The sequence below is a fragment of the Mus caroli genome, chromosome X, assembly GCF_900094665.2.
Source record: "Mus caroli chromosome X, CAROLI_EIJ_v1.1, whole genome shotgun sequence".
Classification (NCBI taxonomy): Eukaryota; Metazoa; Chordata; class Mammalia; order Rodentia; family Muridae; genus Mus; species Mus caroli.
In genome coordinates this window covers 4192733-4212566 of record NC_034589.1, presented here as the reverse complement: position 1 = coordinate 4212566, position 19834 = coordinate 4192733, and the positions used below count along the sequence as shown (strand labels likewise).

Genomic DNA, 19834 nt, shown 5'->3' with positions numbered 1-19834 from the left:
TCTCTCTCTCTCTCTCTCTCTCTCTCTCTCTCACACACACACACACACACACACACACACACACATACACACAGCTGGCCACTCACAAATAAAAGAAACAGATGACATCATCTCTCTCACTCCCCAAAAAGTGGACCTGAAAGATTGGAAGTCCTTCATTTAACAGAGGAAACAATGTCATAAAACGTTTAATTAACAAAGCAAAACAACCTATTACCCTTTAAAAGATCTGAACTAAGGCTGGTTCTTGAAGTAACATCTGGGAACTTCATTTGGAGGAATTTCCACTATTCCCAGGCACCGAGACACTGTGCCTAAAACACTCTTTTAAACCACCTGACTTGAAGTAAACACGTGCTTTCTGTTGGGGGCAAGGGGCAGGAATTTGGTTACATGCCAGGTGGGGTGAGGTAAAGCGAAAAATGAGAGGTGAGTCTACTGTAGGCCTCTTTTTGTCAATGTTTCACATTCTGTGTCACAAGGCGTTGCTCAAGGAATGAAGTGTATCCTGTATGGCTCCAAAAGAACAGGTTTGGAAGCTTGTGCCCAGTTTCTCCTGAACTCTCCTGCATGTATCGGTCTCATTGGTGATTGTAGTTGATATTTTATTGTTCAGATCTCTCATAAGTGCAGGTATGACTGTGTTGAGTCCTATGAGGGCTAACATAGCATATCCGCAGAGACCGAACCTCAGCATGGTGTCAGGGAGCTCCAAGTCAGAAGTTCCTATAACATTTCTTTCTGTGGATAGAAGTAGAATCCATGGGTAATCAAATCATGCAAATGCTGACCTAGCAGCCAAGTTTCATTACTTCTGTGTGCCATGGCTTCTTTGTCTAATAAAAAAAAACTGGCCAATACTGTTTATTTTGCAAAAGTTTACCACAAGAGCTCTGTGGTAAACATCCTTGAAGACATATTGTTGAAGAAGTTTTACTATTTCTATTTAACCTTTTAGGTTGGGTTTAGTGATCAGAAAGAATTATATGGACCCAGTTGTATCCGTATTCTACCATGCACAACAATAGAAGTAATTACAAGATCTCAAAAGGTCATGGCTCTGTTAGAGCTAGTGAATAGATTGCTTTGCTCAGGATATGTGTGGAGCTTCTCTAAAGCCTCATGGGCTGCGGGGACTACTTGGAGGGCAGGCAAAGAAAAGCACATGTATTCATTCCCTGCTCTCAACTGTGGTTAGATCTTTGACTCTTGCTTTGAGCATCCTTAACAGTCCACTCATTCCAGGACCCGAATCTTGTTCTAGCTGCCAGTCTGTACTGCTTTCCCTTTTCCTGGATGCTGGCTCAACTGGGTACTGCTGCAACCATTAGTTCACACAGGATTTATTCACCGCTGCTCACCTGGTGCTTTCTGGAACTACTCCATCAAAACCGCTCTCCTAAATGTAGCTTTGTCTTTTTCCTCTCATTTGCTTTGGTTATTTGATTATGAATTAATTCTGCTTTAGTTTTGTGGAATCAGAATTACTGGGCAAATAATAATCTCAGATAGTAGCAGTTTACTTGAAAATATGTTCTAATATATGTTCAGTTCTTCTCTGCGTCCCTGCTGTCTAGAGGACAATGACATCATGTTTTAGTAATCTTAATGCTTTATATGAAATAATGTAACATCTTCAAATATAAAAGGCTTGAAGATGAGTTGTTGAATATCTTTAGCAAGTCAACTAAGGCAAATACTCTAGCATATACTGAAAGAGCTGCCGTAAAAAGCAGAGATTATCTGGAAAGAGCCGCTTTGTGTCAGAAGTTGTTTAGGGAAAAAGATATGCTTCTCTATTGTTACAAACCATTTAACAAAGACATTTTCTTTGGATTTATGAGTAAAAGGTGTTAGAGTCCTGAGATTATTACACAGGAAGTCAGAAGACCTATGGTTTAACATTTCAACATTATATCGGGAGCTAGAGTCACTTTATTTATTTATTTTTTTTTTTTTTGAGACAGGGTTTCTCTGTATAGCCCTGGCTGTCCTGGAACTCACTCTGTAGACCAGGCTGTCCTCGAACTCAGTAATCCGCCTGCCTCTGCCTCTAGAGTCACTTTATTAATTATGGCAGTTTTATTAATTTATGGCAGTTTACATATTTTCAAGTAAACTGCTACTAACTGAGATTATTATTTGCCCAGTAATTCTGATTCCACAAAACTAAAGCAGAATTAATTCATAATTAATTGCTCCAACTTTCCTCTAGCTGAGTATGACTTACTAGTATTGGCCACTGTAGTGTTGCTTCTATTAATTGTGGTCCTTCTCTGGAAGGCGGGTTAGAAATAAATACAGCTTTCTCCCCCTAGGTTTTGGCTGCAGATTAGTATACATGGTGACCTTGAAGAGTACATAGTGAATGGAATAGAGCCATTCTGTGCTAGTTTCTCAGTGAATATGTATTTTAATGGTCTGTCATTCTCTTTTAGCAATCTGCTATATTAATACCTCGGACTTTGAGACTCTGTGCTGTCACAGCAAGTATGTGTGTTCCTGATTATGTTGTCTCACTTTCATATGTCAATCTGTTTGGATTGTTACTAGGGTTAAATAAGTTAGGTTAATACTTGGCCATAGTTAGTGTCCAATAAGTTGTTAGCTGTTCATAGTATTGATACAGATGAGCTTTGACTTACTGAACATGACAGTTTCCTTATACTCCCACTTTCTTGATGGTTAAATGTAAGAGTCATCTTGATAAGATTTTTATCTTATCAAGATATTAAATTTGAAATTTTATAATAATCATCTATAAAATTGCTAAAAGGGAGGGGCAGATGATTCCATGGATAGGTGCACTGCTTGTTTTTCCAGAGGACCTAGGTTCAGTTCCCTCTCAAATGACAGCTCACAGACCTCTTAAATGCCAATCCTGGGGCATCTAATGCTTACTTCTGGTCTCTAGGAACAGCAGTCATTTGTGTTGTGCACAGACATGCAAACAAGAAGGCCGTATATACACATAAAATTAAAAATAAATTGCTAAGAAATAAAACTTCAACATTGTCCTTGTTATTTTTTTTTTCTTATCAACTTGATAGAAGCTAGAGTCTAATAGGAAGAGGAACCTCAACTGAGAAAATGCTTCCACCGGATTGCCTGCAGGGACATTTTCTTGATTGCCAATCACTAGAAGAGGGCCCCACTCAGTGTGAGTGATGCTTCTCCTGGGCAGGTGGTCCTGAACGGTTTAAGAAGGCAGGTTGAGCAAGCCATTAAACACCATTCTTCTATGGCCTCTGCTTTAGTTCCTGCATCCTGGTTTCTGTCTTGAGTTCTTGCCCTGGCTTTCTTTCTTTGGTAAGGAAAAGGTTTATTTCATCTTAAAATGGATTTATGTGGACTTTAAGATGAAATAACCCTTTTCTGCCCAAATTGCTTTTACCTTGGCCTTTATCATAACAATGGGAACAAACTAAGATACTCGTAGAAAGGGTCTACAGAATGAAAGAGAGGTGTTTCAAACATTAAATACAGAGCCGCGTAAAGGGGAGAAGGTACAAAAGACACCGAAAGGGGGAAACCATTATTTAAGGAGAAGCATCATCTTCCTTTTTAAACTAACCCATCAGAGTTTGAAATAAACTTTGGAAGGAAGAAGTTTTACAAACCGAGCTGTGTCCGTGAGACTTTCATTCACACCCAAGTGAATGTCTTGTGTGGTAAGAAAGGAAGGGTGTCCTCCCAGCAGAGCAAAGCCTAGAACAAAAGAAAAAGACAGTGAATGTATTGAGAGGGGGGGGGGAAAGAACTAAAATGTTAACCAAAATTGTGAGGTATCAGCACTCGCACCAGCTATGTCAATGGAGAAAATCGTCACCTCAAAGCTCTTCATCGTCTCTGCTAGGAAATTCCCAAGCATAGCCAAATTAACTAACTTTTCAGTGTATGCTTTTATCTCTTGCCAATTTTTTCAAGAGGTGGTAATAATGGGACATTGCTCTCTTTGGGGAGCTATGCCTATTTTTTAACTCTTCAAATTATAAAAAGACATCCTTCTAGGAAGACAGAGAAATAAACTGAAGCTATGTGGGATATCCTGGATTATAATGGAGTATTAATCAATAATAAAAAAGAACGAACCTTCAGAAACATTATGCTAAATGAAAGAGTAAATATTTAGTGTTGGAAAATGTCTAGGAATAAGTATCAGAAATAGAAGGAATTAAAATAGCTGTTGCTGCAGCATGGGAGGATATTATTTGAAATACTTTACATCTTCAGAGAGCTTCCAGGTTATACAGACATAAGCATTTGTCAACATTGAAGGGCACATTTAATAGCTTCATTTTTGTATGCATAAATAATACTTTATGTTTTTAAACTATGCAAAAACTAAAAATATAAAGCAAGTGCTGAGACGGTAGTTTAAAGTCACAAAGAAATAAAGGGTTACTGGTTTTCATCTTCTAATGAAGACAAAGCTAAGTACCAACTAAAACATTATCTCCCTGCTTCCCCACTGTCTTCACATGTTTAGTGTATTATATATGCCTGAGCACAGGAACCTGGCTCCTACACTCTACTCATCACACATTCTATTGATAGGGTGAAGAGAACTAGACACATAGGAGTCTGCCTCAAGCCACAGTTAAACTCTGTGAGGACAAATGGCAGAGGCTTTTGACATAGGATCTGAGGCAAATTTGTGGGAGCTGTTGACAGTTGACCAGAACTTTATTATGTCATCTGAGATAGAGTTCATGTACAGAATTGCTCCAGAATATAAAGGAAAGGCAAAGAAGCATAATTTGAAGATAAATACTTGTCTGGAATATTTTGCAAATATACTTTGCCCTTTATGTTGTAACGTGTAAAATTAATGTCCTTGAAAATATATAACTGTCATAACTTGCTAATTCTATCTGGAGGATTTCTTTTGTGAGGAAGAAATCATTAATTGCCCATTGAATTGGGTGAGGAATTCTGGACCTACAAATGGAACTTTGCCTTAAAAAAAATGAAAGTTTGACTCAAAATTTCCTGACACTCTTCACTGTTGTATTAATACAATTTGAATAACAATATTTCAATATAGACTATTTCCTGGCTATAGGTTTTTTTTTTATCTGTTTGACACAAACTGGGGTCATCTGGGAAGAAGGAACTTCAATTGAGAAAATGCCTCCATAAGATTGGGTTTTAGGCAGGCCTGTAGGGCATTTTTTTTTTTTTGATTAGTGATTGATACAGGAGAGCCCAGCCCACTGTGGGTGGTGCCATCCCTGGGATACTGATCCTAAGTTCTATAAGAAAACAGGCTGGACAAGCCAGAAGGAGGAAGTCAGTAAGCAACACCCCTCCATGCCTCTGCACTAGCTCCTGCCTCTGGGTTCCTGCCTTGAGTGCCTGCCCTGAATTCCTTTCTTGATGAATTTTGACCTGACAATTCTAATTAATATGAAATAAGCCATAAACATCTTCCCAAAGATGTTTTCTATATAGTGTTTGTACAACAGTAGAAACCAAAACCAGGACAGAGTGTTATGAAATATTGTTAAGGAATCATTTTGTTAATGATATTGTAGCTACTGAAGAAAATATTCTGTATGTTTTAATAATAATAGGGAATGTTTGGGGGCATAAAATGTCATAGTTTTAATTTCACTAAAAATACTTCAGCAGTGAGAGGAAGTAGACAAACTAAGGCAAAAAATATGCTAACCACTTGTTAAGATTAAGTATTGTGTGTTCCTTATGCTAATCTTTCTACTTTGTATTTATTCTAAAACATATATTATTAAAAAATAAGCATTAAAGCTACAATCACCATCCTTTATGTTGCTCTGTCTGTCACCGTACTAGAAATTAGTGTGTCCTGAATCTTACAACACAAATTAAGAGCACTCGCTGGCACTTTATACACCTATCTCCATTGATTTCCCCCTGAGAAATAGTCTAGTAGGTGCTATTGTAGAAATTCTATAAAATATAACTCTTTGCTTTCATGTAACATATTCTAGCTGTGAAAGACTGACTATAAAGAGAGTGAGTAGACTGAATGTATTATAGGTTAATTTGAGTAAGAAAGTGTGGCAGGAAATATAAGACCAGAATGGCCATTTTAAGGGCCATGGTCACTGAAGCCATACTGAGTGAGGGGTATTTGTGTGAAGGTTGAGGAATACGTGAGTGTGAATTATGAGAAACATATGGTATAAGGGAAGAGTATTTATCTGTCTTGTGCAATGGTCATAATGGGCTGATACAAGAGATAGCAAGAAGGTGGGCATGGAAAATATAGAGTGTGTGAGAAGTAGAAGGTATGAAGAAAAAGCAAAAACTGTGAGTTTTGCCTGAGGAAAAAAAATGGAAATCTACTGAAGGTTGGACCAGATGAGTAACAAAATCAGTCTTTGGTTTTAGTGGGATATATAAATAAATGGTCAGCATCAAAGAGACTAGTTAGGAAAGGCATTTGTAAAATTTGGATGAAAATTCAGAACTCAGACCAGAATGAAAGCAGCTAAAGTAGTAAGAAAGTAGTTTTATGACTGATATGTAAGCATTTTGAAAATAGCCTCACTATTCAACTCTTGGGCTTATTTCTTACCTCAGTGAGCATATCACAGCTATCAGAGAACATCCAACAACTGTATCCACTATCCTGTTGCCAACAACTGTATCCACATATCCTGTTTTATTTATCACTAAGCACAGATGAACTTCTCATCACTTGCATTCCCATGTCTCTTCCTACTGTCTTATTGACATGTCCATTTCACCCACATTCTTTAGATATTTACTCAAAGTAATTAACAATCTATGTGTCATCTTTGTCTCATGATTCTATTCATAGACAAGCTCTTTTGAGTGTTCATGGACATTATCAATTCTTGATCTCTTGTACCTTAACCTCTAAGAACTATACTCAATAGTTAATAAAAACATTTTCCTTGGTACCACATTCACTTTGAAGAATAACTTCAATTCTTTGCTCCTCTCTAATCAGCCCCTTTCTCTCTTCTCATTTCCATCAAATTCAGCTCTATAAAGCTTTGCTAGTTATCACTGAAGTGAAACTCTTCTCATTAACATGATCATGACCTCCATGTTGTTCCATCTTTTTACCCCTCTTTTTTTTTCCCTCAATCTCTTCAACAAAGTTGTGTACCAGTCTCTTCTGAATAACTATTCATTGTATAAACCCCAGAATATCATACCTTCTTGGTTTGATATTTACATTGGTAATTTTCCTTCTTGGTCTTGATACTTGAAAGTGAATGTAGTGCCTTATTTGAACATCCTTGATTTCTGGTTTCTACTATTTTTCATAAACCTTGGAGCATTCCAGGGTTAATTCTTGGTCCTCTTCCCTCCATCTACAGTCACTATATCAAGTTCCATGGCTTCTAGTGCTATCTCTATGATGTTGACCCTTAAACACCTGTATTCTGGGTCTTACTTGAAAACTCCAGACTTACATTCAAGTTCTTTTTACAACATCTTCCTTTGTATGTCTAACAGAGATCTCAGTCTCAATGCAAGCAGCGAGTGTCTGTTTATTCCCTTTTCAGCACATTTCACCTGCAGCTTTCAGCATTGCTCAGGTGGAGATCTAGAAGTCATCATTAACACCTATCTTCTGCCAAGTAAATTCAACCTCTTTGGATGTCCTTTCAAACACATTTAGAGCCTGTCCTTCCTAGCTTGCTGATTACTACCACACTGGTTCTAGCATGCCACCCCCCAACCCGCCATCCAGCTCTCACCACACGGATGTACTTCACTGTATTTGTCTTGTTTCTATACCCCTTATACCCACAGTCTAATTTCAATAGAATAGTCTGGTTACTTTAAAAAGTGCCACTTAGACTGTGATTCACCTTTCCCCAGAAATCCCAGGTGATTTTTTTCTACTTCATCCAGGGTAAAAGCACCAATTCTATTAATGGGGCAAACCTTTCTGCCTCATCATTAGACCCCTTCTCTGTGCTGAAGGTATGTATTTTGATTCAACATACTCTATTGTTTGCATAGTTATTATGTCTATTGTTTGTTATCTCTTTACTTACTAGAAAGTAAGTTCCATGAGGGCAGAGGGTTTCCCATGCTTTGTTTACTGTTAATTAAGTCACAAACATTTAATATAAAGACATCAAATTTTAAGTGTTTCAGGAATATTTGTTGAATGCATTGATGGCTGAAGGAAGGACATTGACTCTGGAAAGAGGGCCCATTCCCCAAACTGATAGCTCTTGCTTTTTTCATCTCCATCAAACTTCTCCATAGTGTTGATGGAAAGAACAGAAACTTCAAATGCATGAAGTCAACTCCTTGAGTGAAGTCAGTGATGGTTGTAAATGATGACAATTCCTGAGCACTCCATTTATATATAAACATGCAAAGCTAACCTAAACACAGTTGAATAGTTAATACTCATCAAGAAAAATTTTATTGTGCACCTCTACCATATGCCAGGCCAAATGATAGGCACTACTGAGGGTTGTGACTGTAAAGAAAGAGGGCAAAGGAAATCTAATGATTCTTAAAGGAGAGCTCATTCGGTAAGCTGCTTGCCAAGTGAGCAGGAAAACCTCAGTATGATGGCCAGAACCCATGTAAAAATACCGGACACAGTGCTATCTGTTATAAGCCCAGTGCCGGGCAGGTGAGACAGGCAGATGCTCAAGGCTTACTGGCCAGTGAGCCTAGCCTATCTTTCGAGGTCCAGGTCAGTGAGATGATTGGTCTCATAAGATAAACAAATAAAAAAGGTAGATAGTGGGTGAGAAATGAGACCATAAGTTGTCCTGTTCCCTGCACAAGCATGTACATATATGCACCCATTCACACACAAACATCTGAGCATATAGGAAGTATACACATATCCACACAAAAGAAAGTTTAAGACCACTTGTCATGTCTGACCCATATTATAGCTCATACGGAAGAAGTCATTCTGTGGCAGAAACTTGGGACTATTATGATACCTTTATACTTCCCTCATCATACAACAAAGTAGATTCATATCTAGCATGAACATGAGTGACAGAAATTGGAAGAATGGGTCAGAAAAAGCAATTTTAAGAAGGCTTTAGTTCATGACAAAGACCAAAGGTGTGGGGCTTGCCTTAGTTAGGGTTTCTGTTGCTGTGATAAATCAAATGGCCATAAACAATTTGGGGAGTTAATGGTTTGTTTCATCTCTGACCTATCAGGTGATTTTCCATCGCTAAGGGTAATCAGTGGAGAAACTCAAAGAGGGCAGAAACCTGGAGGCAGGAGCTGACGCAGAGGCCCTGGAGAAGTGCTGCTTACTGGCTTGCTCTTCAGGGCTTACTCAGGCTGTTTTCTTATAGCACCCAGGACCACCAGCCCAGAGATTGCACCAATCCCACTGGGCTGAACCCTCTCACATCAATCACTAATCAAGAAAATGCCCTATAGCATAGCCTACAGGAAAATATTATGGAGGCATTTTCTCCATTAAAAATCCCTTCATCCCAAATGATTCTGTGTCAAGCTTGATGTAAAGTGCTAAAGGTTGGATAGCAATCACTTCTGAAAAGGGATTTCTCCTTTTTTAAAAAAGTGGTCAGAAAGAAACTCAGACACCTATCCAAAGGCTCAAGACAACTATTTGCTAAGTTCCCAGGCCTGAGTCATGATTATTCAAAGGATGTTAAAGGATCTGAAAAGCAGCTGAGCAGCTACGGTGGAGGAAAGGTCAGAAGGATGGCTCTCCACTCTCCTGCCACCCTTCATACAGATGAATTCTTCTACCTCTTACATTTGCTCCTGCTTTCAGAAGCAGCTATTTTTATTCAATGGTTCTTCTCCTGTTAATTTCTCAATTTCAGTTTGAGAAAGTGCAGTAAATATTACATTGCTCTTTGTTTACTTTGCATATTCCTGTGGGCTTTGGAACACCAGATGAAAATAAGAATTCATTCAGTATAAATAGGAGGGGTCTGATGACTCTTGTTGGTAGAACTGAAGCCATCCTTAGCCTGTCTATGATTTGCCATCATAGCTTCAGAATAGCATCCCATTTTTTATATTTGTATCTATGTAAAAATGATGAAGTTGAAACAGCTGCTGCAATACCAACTTCAATTTCACCTTGAAAGTGACATGTCTATGTTAAATAATGGGAAGAATTATTTAATTCCCTGTGCATTTTTCTATCAGCTACTGCATTTACTAAGATTAAAAAGTATCTGTCTATCAACCCAATTAATTTGCAATGAACGAATACAATTGCCAGTAGATACACAGGAGAGTTGCCTGGTTTGCCAGGGAGGCATACATAGAGGGATGTGGAATGAATGTTCTAAAACTACACACAGAGGCAGAGACATTATCTTACGAACATAATGCAGAGCAAAGAGGCCAGACACAAAAGAGCACATGCTGAGTGGGTCTTTCACTATAAAGGTTGAAAAGGGCAGAACTCATCTGTGGTAGTAGAAACCTAGATGATGGTTGCACTTGGATGGATGCATAGAAGCTTGAAGAAAAAGCAGGGTTGATGCAAAGGGCTTCTGAGTGATGTTAACTTTCTCCTTTCTTGGGTATTTGTAATGTATTTATTGTAAGAATCTACTGAGCTATATCATATACTTATTGATATGTGCAGTTCCTGTTAGATGTTAATATACATGTTCCATACATAATTAATGTGAGTAGATAACCATGCCCTGTCTCCTGAAATAAGTAGAAACGTTTCTGGATTCCTGGATCTCAGGCATAAGATGGAATCCTCAAGGACTAGAGTATAAGAATCCCCATCCCAGGGAATAGTAAAATTCTGTCCAAGTAATAGATGGTTAGATACAATGTATTTTCATTCTAAATACCAAGGACATATGTTGCATCTGTTGAAAAAGTCTACCAAAGAACCACCATTACTATGCACATAGGAAAGTGGGGGTGCAGTGCTGTGAGAAGATGCACAAGCAAGCTCCCCATATGTATCTCCCAGTGATTCATATTTACATAGAAGACCAGTTTCTTCATGGCTTCCATTGGGCTTTGTCTTTTTTGTAAGTGTTTAAGGCAGCTTCTCCCTCTGATTGGTCTGTTACTGAGTTTAGCTGGCAGCATTCCATGTCCAATTAGATCCACAAGGATTTACTGAGGAGAGTGACAACTACTCTGTGAAGCATACATTTTAAAGGGCAAATAGTCCTGTCCCTGTGCATTTGTTAATAGAGTTTGCAATTTTGTTTTAGAGTGTTTCTTTATAGACAATTGTCATCTAACAAAATGCTTAGTGCCATTTGTGGCAACAGTTTCACTAGAATTAACTGGGACTATCTCATGCTTCGACTGAACTAGCTATTTTTAAAACTACATTTAATAATAGCATCCAATCACATGCCTGCCATATGTTAGCTCTCTGTACTTGGACCATTTCCTAAACCTGGTTCAACGCGCTTTCCTCCTTCTTACTTTCCTAGCATTGTAGTGAGGGTGGAGTGAGGTGAACCATATAATTAATATGGCACACTTGTCACAGTCTTTATCAAAAATTGTGTTATAGCCTCATTCTTGCCATTACTGGTAGGTTTAATACATCATTATGGAGGAAAATGTTCACGTATATTTTAATATCAAGCATAATATTTAAACAGATAGTTGTAGAACAACTAAGACATATTCATTTAAAAATTAAAAATTGAAAACTTCCTATGTATTAATTATTTCAGTAGCTTGGAAAAGGACTATCTCTCTTAAAGTAACAATGATTACATTTTTTTAAAGATGAAATTCTGCTAGATTCATGGAAGATCAGTGTTGGAAGTGTTTAAGAATTACAGACAGGTCTCTTCATTTCTCCCCACCATCGATCAGATGCCAAAGAGACGTCTTGCAGGAGCCAGATTTAAAGAGAAAAATAGAACCATCTGTTTCCTTCCTAGAACTTCTAAGATCAGGTGACATCTTATATATTTCTCCTCTTCCTGTTTCCTTTTCTCAAAGGGCAATAAGAACAGTGGTCTTGAGCTTCAAACCTTGGTGTTGTTTTACTGAGTGAACTTAGAGGTCGCTTAATCCTTGTGAAATCCACTGTTTGGTTTTATTTTGGCTATCTGTTTGATGAACTTCATTATTAGTTGCTATCAGACCAAATCACAAGTAATAGAGTAGTAGTTAACATCTAAGCCTGAGAAAGTGCTCTCTGATGCTTTTAAGGCAGGGTGAGGCATCTGAGGACTGAAGAATCTGCCAATGTTTTTGTGTCATTTCTTTCTCAACTCATTTGGGTGACATTGTTGACTCAATGGAGGTCTGGTGAAAGAGAAATACAGGGAAAAAGAAGAGAGGTAATTCCTGGCTTGGAAGTTTCAAAAATCAACTCTTTGAGACTCATTGTGGAGACAATCACTTTAGAAAATGACAACCGCTTGCGTTTTGCCTGCCTTGAATCTAGGCACAAGTAGTAGGAATGGATTTGGAAGTCAGAGCAGGTTTTCTTTCAGTTAATCTTTTCCTCGCATGATCTCTAATACTTGAACCTGGAATGGAAATGAAAAGAGCCCAAGAAAAGAGGTAACAGCAGTAGAACTCGGTGGACCACTGTCACTGTGCATGCTCTGTGTGCCCCAGACCAACATCCAAGGGATGGGGAACATGGCACCCTCATAGGACTTTGAGGAACTCCAGTACTGAGAACATCTCTTCTGCTTTGAAGAAAGAGCTCTGATAGGCAATAATGTTCTAGAGTTTTCTTGCACTGTACTTGGGAAAGGAACACTTAGGTAAAGATAACCTTCTGGCATCTCCATGCCAGTGAAGTGTGGAATGCTATCAGGAGCTGAAACAAGAGAATCTCAACAAGGTCTTACAATCAGAGTGCAACAAAGCTTGCATCAAACTGCAGACCCAATAGAAATGCAGACTTCCCAGGAGGCCCCAGGGTAAACATTCAGTGGTGGTGCCCTGAGCAAACACATCAGCTGATTCCTAGCTACTGAGACATTTTAATATCTACCAGAGCTTAGGTGTTACTGGTAAGAGGGAAAGGAGGCCTGATAGCTACAACGTAAACCCCGAATCACATAAGGCTGCCGAACGCCGAAGAGGTTCAGTTCCTACCATCTAATAGTATTGGCACAGAGGGAAAATTCATGAGTAAAAGTAGGTACATTTCCCCCATGAGTTTAGGGCCTCAGGATTCGTGTCCACTTACATTTTGCCATCAATGTGAAGCAATGTCTGAAGTTTCTAGTCAAGTCTTCACAGGCTTCCTACAGATGAAGCTGATTTTTCTGCATATAGTTTTTTTTTTTTTACATGAATTGAAAGACACTTCTGTACTGCTGCTTCCAGCAAAACACTTGCTCTCTGTGGTTGCTAAAGCAACACACAAAACTCCCTACCAAGTTAAGCCTTCCAAGTCTCCATCCTCTGGCCAGCTCTTCAACACAAGTGTGAGCTTGTCAGTAGACTCACCTGTTTCCGTGGACAGTCTTGTTCGAGTACTTCTTTTCTCAAAAATCATTCCTAAGGATTTCCCTTGCAATAAAGGTAAGTACTGAAAACCAAAGACAAAAATAGGATTAAAATGCAAGGTACACTATCCAACATCAAGCATTATATTTCAAAATGCTAATAAAAATACAAATCAATTAACTACTACTTATGAATAAGGAGTGACAATATTGTTTAAAACTAATTTAAAGGTGCTTCAAATTCACTATACACAGATTATTAGCATGAAATTAGAAATTAATATTAGTTTTGGAGACAGGTTTCTCATGTAGCCCAGGCTAGCCTTGAACTTCCTGTGTAGCAGAGGCAGGCTTTGAACTCCTAAACATCTTATCTCCACCTCTGAAGGTCTAGGGTTACATATGAGTGTCACTATGCTTGAGATACAGCATTACTGGTTAGTGGCATCAATTTGGGAGCTTGTTCGAAAGCATAAGACTTCACACTGGAGCCATTATCTTACTTCACTCTATTGAAATCCTCATTAAATTTTCAGTGATGAAGATTTTTGATTCAGAAGGACTTTCTCAACTAGTAAGATCCTACTTTGTCCTACATGGGACACTATGAGTCCTACTTAGGACTCTGATGAGCCTCAGTTTTTAGCTTCATGTGTCTTAGTCTCCCTCATGAAAGAACATAAAGGCTTTGTTCCTGAGAGTCATTTGAAATCTCTCTGGGGGGTTGAGTGTTGGGTGAAGCTCTTCCTCCATCTTCATGTATTATCGGACTTCTGCCTACGATGTATTATTTTCTTCTGATCTCCAGGCAGCAAAGCATTAAAGGGCAATGGTCTGTGATCTAAGAGTGCCTTTTCCTCCATTTCAGGTATTCTACAAGAACATCAGCCCATAGAAATTGGAGCATCTCCTGGTCTCTTTGGTACTTGGAGAGCTAGCCAACTAGATAAGAAAGTCAGAGTCATACCAAACTTCCTCAGCCTGTGACCAAATCTTAAAAACAAACAAACAAACAAACATTTTGAGCCATGCAAAGTGACACATCCCGGCACTGGAGAGGCAGAGACAGATTGATCTCTGTGAGTTTGAGGCCAGCCTGATTTACATAGAGAGTTCCAGGTCAGCCAAAGCTACGGAGTGAGACCCAGTCTCATAAACAAACAAACAAAGAAACAAGCAACATTTGAACAAATTTGGAATACAAATCTGCTTTCACAATTAAGCATTCTAAATGAAGCCACTGCATTAGCATTTTGAAACATAAATTGCTCAAAATGCAGAACAGTGCCCATGGCTATGCACTGCATTTAATTTCTCTCCCTATTTGACTAGAATTTACTTGTCTCTTTATAATTGGAATGTTTTTTAAACATAATTTCATCATTATGAATATCATCCTAATGATGAGCATACCTGATATAAATCCAGAACACAGGTGCATTGCTAAAACAATAACATTATCTTTAAGTTTTAGCTGATAGAAAACACAGAGAGAAAAGGGACATATAAGAATAAAATATTTCTAGACAAATGATATCTCAGTTTCAGATCCAGTTACTAATGCATATAAGCATTAGGCTGAAAGAAAAATTACAAGGACTTGTCATTGAATAACTGCTTTTTATGCTTGTTTATATGCCTGGACACTCAGTGCTAAGCAATTACCTTGCCAGTGAGGTTTCATTACTTAGCTACAATTCGGGAATTTTAATCTGCTCTCTTTTTCCTCTGCCTCCAAAAGGGCCCTTGGTTTGTAATGGAAGAGAAGAAAAGGCAAATATCTCGCATACTTCTCCTTTCTGCTTGATCCTGAATTTCAGATCTGCAGAGAGCCATAGCATGTACTGAATCTCCTCTCCTGTGAAGTTCTTCAAGGTGAGGAGGTCACGGCCTTTCAGCTGTACTTGACTCTGGACTGGCTTCCCACACCTACAAAAGAAGGGGGAAGTAAGAAGAGGACAGTAGGTATAAAACAAGAACAATGCTGTGGGGTAGTCCATTGGCCTAGTCTTGGAATCAAACAAAGCAAATCACATAGTGCAGCATGCCTCTTTGCAAAGCATTAATAAAACTAGTATAGTTCTGGTTTCCATTTTATATATGTAATGATTGTTAAGTTTGAGAGGGGAAAAAAAGGCTTTGTGGAAAGAATTCGAATTCTGACACACTTGAGTTAGCTGGCTGGACAACTTTGCCACTGACTAAATCATGCAGCCTTAAGCTTGTTACCCAACCTCTCTGTGTAGCTGTTTCTCATCAACAAAAAGAGTATAGTTTTTTAAATATTGGTGTAGGTGTTTGAGTGTCTGTTTATGTTGTATGGGAATCCTTTAGAGAGACTCTCTCAGAACAGTTTTTGTTGGAGATAAAACCATTTCCTAGGATACTCAAGGTTTTATAGTGTCATTGTGAAAATATACTTATTTACATCATGTGAAACAGTGCTCAGCATAATATGCATTATGTAGAGCTTACGTACTGTTTTTGAAATCGGTGCAAGCAAGCTTTATAATGCACAACAGAAAAGTGTGTCGTTTACCCCTATTCCTGTCATATCTCTTTGTGAAGACTTCTACTCCTTTTGTCAGTGGGTGAAAACACAGCCAGCCCTGTAGATTTTCCAGTGTCATGCAGAAAGATGTTTTAAAGTTCTATGGTTATTTTTTTGTATCCCAAGAATGAGAGTAAAATAATAAACTGTAATAATGTAACAATGGTAGTGATTTCTTAAGCTTGGCAAATTCGTTGCAAGTTGATACCTTTTGCCTTCAGCTCATATCTGATTCCGACTGATCTCCTTTATTGGGGGAAGACAATCCAGGACCTGTTGGCTCTGTTTCCTTTACTTCAGTTCCTCAAAGTGAGGTCAATTCAAGAGCAAATCTAACTGTTTTCTAGTTTTTTAGTATTGGTGTAGGTGTTTGAGGGTCTGTTTATGTTGTATGGGAATCCTTTAGAGAGACTCTCCCAGAACAGTTTTTGATGGAGATAAAATAATTTCCTAGGATACTAAAGGTTTATCTTTATCCAGCCTCCACCACCCCAGTAAGATCTTTTCCCCTATCCAGGACATCACTTGCCATGGTCAGAAACAATGCCATGATACCAGTTCCTTTTCTTTTTCCACCCTGGCCCATGAGAAATGTTCATAATGCTTCACCTGACAAGAGTAAGGTCCATTCTATTAAAGACTCCTCTTTTAATTTGCCTTTAAAACAGTAAACTAGTTAGCACCTATTATTTTATTCTTCCTGCCTAACTTAGTACCCTTTGACTAACATCTCTCACTCTTCCATCTCACCTTAATAATCACTGTTCTACTTTCCGTTTCTAAGTTCAAGTTTTTCACATTTCATACACAAGTCAGATGCTGAGGGATGTGTCTCTCCTGTTCATGGCTTATTTCACTTACTATATAGTATTCGAGGTTAATCTGTGTTGTCCCAAAGACAAGAATTTCCTGCATTTCAGTGTGTGTATATGTGTGTATATGTTGCACATCTCCATCAATCCATCTGTTGATGTACACTTAGGTTGTTTCCTTATCCTGCCTTTGGTGACTAATGTCTGTCAAGATGGCTGGATTCACATATTAAAAAAAAAAAAAANAAAAAAAAAAAAACAAAAAAAACCTCCCTGTTAATCGTCACCCCTTGGCTTGGTTTCTGTAACCCATTTTATAATATGTAAGTGATAATGTATATATTATTTAACTGATTCTTATTTTCTTTTTATAGAACTTATTCTTGTCTATCTGCTTTGCAAGTCTGTTTTGGGGATTCTGACTCCTAGCTTGAATCACTGAGAGCAATGTCAGTACTGGCTTGGCCTGGGTACAAACCAAGACAGGAAGAGAACGTCTTAGCCTTCTGTCACATTTGTAATACCTGTTACTTGAGGTAATCACTGTATGAAATGTATGAAATGAACAGCTTTTATTAAATTGTTCCCAGTGTCATGGTGTTATCTATATTTAATAATAACTGATGCGTATCACACTAGGGGAGATGAATACTAATTAGAAAGACTGAGAAACCATAGGAAAATTGATTTAGCATATCTATTAAACATTAAATTTTACAAGGATCATACTAACTGCTACAAAATGATCATACTTGAATTCAATCATACAAAACTAATTTGGGTATATATTCCATTGAGATTTATGTAAACATTTTTGCAATATGACATGGTCATAGGTATGAAAATCACAAATTTACTCAAGTTGTTAATTCTACTTCATAATCTATGATAACTTGGACAAATTTCACTAAATAACTGTCTAGCAGAGTTGACTTGTTTGTCTAAGTTCAATAAGTGAGTATATATTTTATTCAGATCACATGATAGAATTGAGAGTTGGCTAATGATCTGGCTGTATTAATATGAGATACAAATGATATATTTCACTGCATATAGAAAGAAATTCATCTTTTCAATTTTTGTGTGGAACAAAATTTAGAGATGTAAGACTGTCTTCAACTTTAAGAAATACATGAATAATACACTCTACAGAAGAGAATTTCTTTAAAGCAGCCATCTTCAAAGTTTTAGGTAACTTTCAGTGTGGACCTAGAGAGGTGACTGAGTGGTTATTAGTGTTCAGTGTTTTTGTAGAGGACTCAGGGTTGGTTCCCAGTATACATATGATAACTCATAATGCCTGTAACTCCAGTTCCAGTGAATCTGATGTCCTGACCTCTACAAGCTTCTGAATGTATGTGGTATGCACTCAGGCACCACAAGAACACCAAGCTACACAACCATAACATATATACAATGAACCTAGGTCAGACCCATACAGGCTCTCTGATCTCTGTGAGCCCACTTGAGTCCTGTCAGTTGTCTGTGGGTTGTGTTTTTGTGGTGTACCTGAACTCTCTGGCTCCTCTAATCCTTCCTTCTTTTCCTCTGCAGGACTCCAAAAGCCCTGCCTCTGCAGGACTCTGAAGGCCAGGCCATGGGACTCAGCACCTGCTCCCATCAGTTGCTGAATAAAGTCTCTCTGATGATGATTTGTGTTAGGTTCCAGTCCCAGTTCACTCTGCAGGTTGGACAAGGTGTGGGTCAGAGGTTTTGTGGCTGGATTGGTGTCCAACCAAGTATAACAAAATTAAAATGTAAAAAATATTATTAATTATCATTATTATTTATTTATTTGTATTATTTTATATTGTTATAAAAATGTAACCATTGTTACTTTAAGAGAGACAGTCTTTTTCCAAGCTAACAAAATAATTAGTATATAGGAAGTTTTCAATTTTTAATTTTTAAATGAATATGTCTTGGTTGTTCTACAATTATTTCTGCTTAAATATTATGCTTGATATTGAAATATATTATTGAGGCCTTGTTTAGGTACAGAGGATGGCCAGTTTGGTTCTGATAATACTAATTAATGGTCACATTTAAAAACACTTGGCATATATATGCACTGGTGCTGTTGAAAAGTCTTTGACTAATTGTGCATTTCCAAGGTCAACTGCAGCTTTCATATGGGGCTCTGTAAAATAAATGTTCTAAATCTGTCTTTGAATAGAGGTGTGGCAGCCTAATCTTTGCCACTTCACAGTTAGGGAAGTTTTGAAAATACATTTTCTCCTGAAATATAATCTGAACAATGTATGACTGCAGGTGATAAACTCTTTAGACTCCATGTGTTATGATAACACATTACCATTATATGGCTTGAGACTTCCTCCAACATTATTTTAAAGGAAGAAATATTAGGTTGGAAAACTCCACTCCCTGTATTTCAGGGAATATAGGAAATATCACTATAGCTGCTAGATTCACATTCATCAGCAACAGGAAAACTAACTCATGGGCTCATTTTAAGGCCTTCATTTTGGCCTGGTGTTCAAACTCAGGATTCTTGTTATTTTTGGAATCCACAAAAGCTGGGTTTTCAAAGCTGTATCCTTAAAGGATTCACTACCCTTGCTCTTCCTACCATCCCCGGAAGGATTCTCCAACCTCTGCACATTCACAGAAGTTACAGTTTCACTAAACCAGACAACAACAAAGCCGGAGAGCGGACTGCAGTGGTGGCTCAGCTGGATGGGCATCCAGAAGAAACAGATTCAATCCCAAACATCTGTAACCCCAGTTTCAGGGCATCCGGCACCCTCTTCTAGCCTCTGGGATCATCATCATCATCATCATCATCATCATCATTATAACAATAATAATATAACCATAGACCTTTGAATTGTATTGTTCTGGTTGAGTTTCACAAAATGAAAAGGATAGTTTTTTTTCAAAGACCTTACATTTTTATTCCTAATTTTTATGACAACCCTGCCCTGCAAAAAACAAAAACAAAAAACAAAACCTTGAGTACCAATGCCTTTTAGTGACTTAAAACTTCTAACTTCTACATCTTATTACTCCTTTTTTTTTTTTTTTTTTTTTTTTTTTTTTTT

The 19834-nt window shown here is 37.9% G+C and overlaps 1 protein-coding gene across 1 annotated transcript in view; it reads right to left on the bottom strand.

The window, feature by feature from the left end:
• Otc (ornithine carbamoyltransferase) overlaps positions 1-19834 on the bottom strand; it is a 64160-nt gene that overhangs the window by 35578 nt on the left and 8748 nt on the right. Inside the window, exons 2-4 of the mRNA XM_021153928.2 lie at positions 15200-15338; positions 13411-13492; positions 3621-3708 (exon numbers count right to left, since the gene is read on the bottom strand). Of these exons, the coding sequence (XP_021009587.1) occupies positions 3621-3708; positions 13411-13492; positions 15200-15338 (309 nt within the window). The remainder of the gene's footprint in view (positions 1-3620; positions 3709-13410; positions 13493-15199; positions 15339-19834) is intronic.